The 3409-nt window shown below is 53.7% G+C and overlaps 1 protein-coding gene across 1 annotated transcript; it reads left to right on the plus strand.

Annotated features, from left to right (window-relative positions):
* Positions 1-2730: 2730 nt before the first annotated feature.
* LOC124699306 (non-specific lipid-transfer protein 4-like) lies at positions 2731-3093 on the plus strand. Its single transcript, XM_047231628.1, has one exon. It carries the CDS (start codon positions 2731-2733, stop codon positions 3091-3093), a length of 363 nt encoding a protein of 120 aa, XP_047087584.1.
* Positions 3094-3409: the final 316 nt, after the last annotated feature.

The raw sequence follows: 3409 nt of genomic DNA on the forward strand, positions 1-3409 counted from the left end.
CACTGAAAATATTGATTGAAGTTGCGCACCGGTTTCACCATGTCATACTACATCGTAGGCACGCGTTTATATATTTCGAACAGATACGATATGCGCCAATCGCCGAGACTGAACATCCAGCTTTATCACGATGCACTGCTGCAGTTACCTACTGCTAATTACTCACGAATTCAGATAATTTTGTGACGCTGTAAAACCAGAAGGTGGGCTTCCATCCATGTGACTGAATTGAAGAGAGAAACAAGCATGCATGGTAGACAACGTCGGCACGACTACCTTAGAGCATCCCCACTCGTTGGCGCTCCCCACGCCCAAATCCGGCGAAATTTTCGTCCGGATTGGATGAAGATTTGGCGTGGGGAGCGCCGAAGTTCCAGCCGTCCCCCCGGCAGGAAACCCCCAACCTCGACCATTTGACATATTTCAAACAAATTCAACATAAAATTTAACAAGTTCGGCAAACAAGAGGACGAGAATTGCTGAAACAAATTCGGCGATAACGAGTACAATGTTTAACAAGTGCTGAAACAAATGAAGCACACAATTTCACAATTTTTCAAACAAATTAAGACAGACTAGTTGGCGTCGGCGTTGGCGTTGCCTCGGAGCCTCCATATGTGCTCCACCGGATCATCTTGCAGCAGCTGGTGCATTGTAGAGTCTCGAATCTCCGGCGCATAGCAATGAAGGCGGCCCATGATGGAGGCACCTGGTGATTAGGCTGTGCAAGAGGACCCTCTCTCTCATATGGTGCTTCTTGCTCAGCCGGAGGAACCGGATGCTTTCGCTCATCTTCAATAATCATGTTGTGTAGGCACACACAGCAGTTCATCACCTCCCACATCTGATCTTTGGACCAAGTCATAGCGGGGAACCGGACGACAGACAAATCTCTGCTGTAGGACACCAAATGCTCGCTCGACGTCTTTTCGGCAAGCTTCTTGTTTCTTGACAAACTCGCAAAGTTTGGGGGTGCTAGGATTGGAGATCGTCTTCACAAATGTTGCCCACTTTGGATAGATACCGTCTCGCAAGGTAGTATCCTTTGTTGTAGTGCCGACCATTGATCACATAGTCCACCGGGGAGCATGACCCTCAACAAGCTTGGAAAAGACCGGGAGCAGTTTAGGACGTTGATGTCATTGTTGGATCCAGGCATACCAAAGAAAGAGTGCCAAATCCAAAGATCATGGGTAGCCACTGCTTCAAGTATCACAAGTGCAGCCTTTTTTGTGACCCTTGTACATTCCCCTGCCACGCAAACGGACAGTTCTTCCATTGCCAATGCATGCAGTCAATGCTTCCAAGCATCCCCGGAAAACCTCTAGCTTCATTTGTTGCAAGGATCCTCCGAGTGTCTTCGACAGTGGGTGATCTCAAGTAATAGTCCCCGAACACTGCTATGACGTCCCTGCAGAACCGGTAGAAACAATCAAGGGCGGTGGACTCCGCCATGCGAAGATAGTCATCTGCAGGTATCACCGGGAGCTCCATACGCCGGCATCCTCATAGCCACTCGTGCACTTCTGCGGTGACGAAAATCCAACCAAACCGAGTGCAATCCGCCTTGCATCCGAAGTAGGGATCAAAGTGGCGGATGGCATACACAATTTCCAGAAATAGCTTTCTGCTCATCCCGAAGCGACGCCGGAAAACACTCTCACCGTGCAATGGATTGTCGGCGAAGTAGTCGGCGTACAACATGCAGTAGCCCTCCATTCGCTGTCTCGGCTTGCACTTCCGGCGACCTCGTGCCGACCCACCACGCCGACGAGTTGCCGGTCCGCCGTACATGCTTGCCAAGCAACCAAGGATCATCATGTGCTCCTCGTCTTGGGCGGCCGCTGCCATCTCTTCTTGCATAAGCTCGACGAACATCTGCTCCTCCTCTTCGTCCGAGTCCATGGCCGGCGAGGCAAATGGACGAACACCCGACGGGCGTGGTCGAGGCAACCCGAGCCGCGAGCGACGACGAGCAAGCAGGCCGGAAAACAGGCCGGCGGAAGAGCAGCCGGATAGACCGTCGTCCAAACACGGCGGAATATAGGCAGGTGGGGAAGGAGTGGCGGCGCAATCCGGGCAACAAGCCGGCGGGGTGGTGCCGGCGGCGAGAGAGATACGAGGGGTGGGGGAGATTTTGAGCGACGTGGCGGTGGGGTTCGTGCGTCGAGTCACCGACGGATCGGGCCCTTCCCCGCTTTTCACTCGTCCGGAGTCCCCGAGCGCTCCCGGGGGCCGGGGATGTCGTGGGATCGCCGGATGGATTTAGGCCCAAATCCGGACGAAAACGAGGAACCGGGGGCGCGACTGGGCCGAATTACGCCGTCCGGATGGAAAAAACGCTCGCCGGGGGCCTCGTCGGGGGACGAGTGGAGATGCTCTTATCAACTGCAGCCGCAGGTGCCATGAATTTCCATCCCTAGTGAGTGAATGTGTGAAGTGAAATGTCACAACTACCAACGCCTACCTCTCCGCTGTACTGTGCCACTGTCTGCATACATGTGTCCGCCTGCATGTGGTCATGTGGATGTGACATGGGCGAGGTGTGCTGGTATCCTGCATTAACCTAGCAATAATCGTCTATTTTCTTCGGTAAATAAATAGCAAAGCCAAGGGCACAAAACCCCTATAAAAACCCACCTAGCCACTCCATACAGCATCACTCACTCACTCACAGTCTCCCACTACACTCTCCAACTAGCCAAAGCGACTGAGCTGGTTCCTGCCACCATGGCTGCACGCCGCGCTTACGCCGCCGCGACCTTGGCCCTTCTGGCGGCGGCGCTGGTGCTGTCCGCGGCGCCGGCGGAGGGCGCAGTGTCGTCCTGCGGGCAGGTGATTGGTTACATTGCCCCCTGTCTCACCTACGCCATGGGCAGCGTGCCCAAGCCGAGCAGCAACTGCTGTAGCGGCGTCCAGAGCCTGAACTCGGCTGCCGCCAGCACAGCCGACCGTCAGACAACCTGCACCTGCCTGAAGCAGCGAGCTGGCGGCGTGGGCGGCCTCAGGCCCGACCTCATCGCCGGGATCCCCGGCAAGTGCAACGTCAAGATCCCCTACGCCATCAGCCCCAACACCGACTGCTCCAAGTAATTACTACTCCACTTTTATTCTTGCTCTAGTAATTCATGGATCTAGCAAACTGATTACTACTGCTATCTCCTGTCCGAAATAATGTCGCAAATGTCTACATCCGTATCTAGACAATGCAAAGGAGAAAATTCGATCCTAATTCCGTTTTCATCTACGTTTGAATGTTTGCAGGGTGCACTAAGCAAGTGTCAGATCTGAATCACCCGGAGATCAGATGCATGGGAGTCTGAGGTGATGAGAGAAATAAATCGAGGAGGACTAGCTTCAGCTAGCAAGTAGTAGTACTGGATGCATATGCATGGGTCCATGTACCTTG

Source organism: Lolium rigidum, chromosome 3, assembly GCF_022539505.1.
Source record: "Lolium rigidum isolate FL_2022 chromosome 3, APGP_CSIRO_Lrig_0.1, whole genome shotgun sequence".
In the NCBI taxonomy this organism is placed as follows: domain Eukaryota; kingdom Viridiplantae; phylum Streptophyta; class Magnoliopsida; order Poales; family Poaceae; genus Lolium; species Lolium rigidum.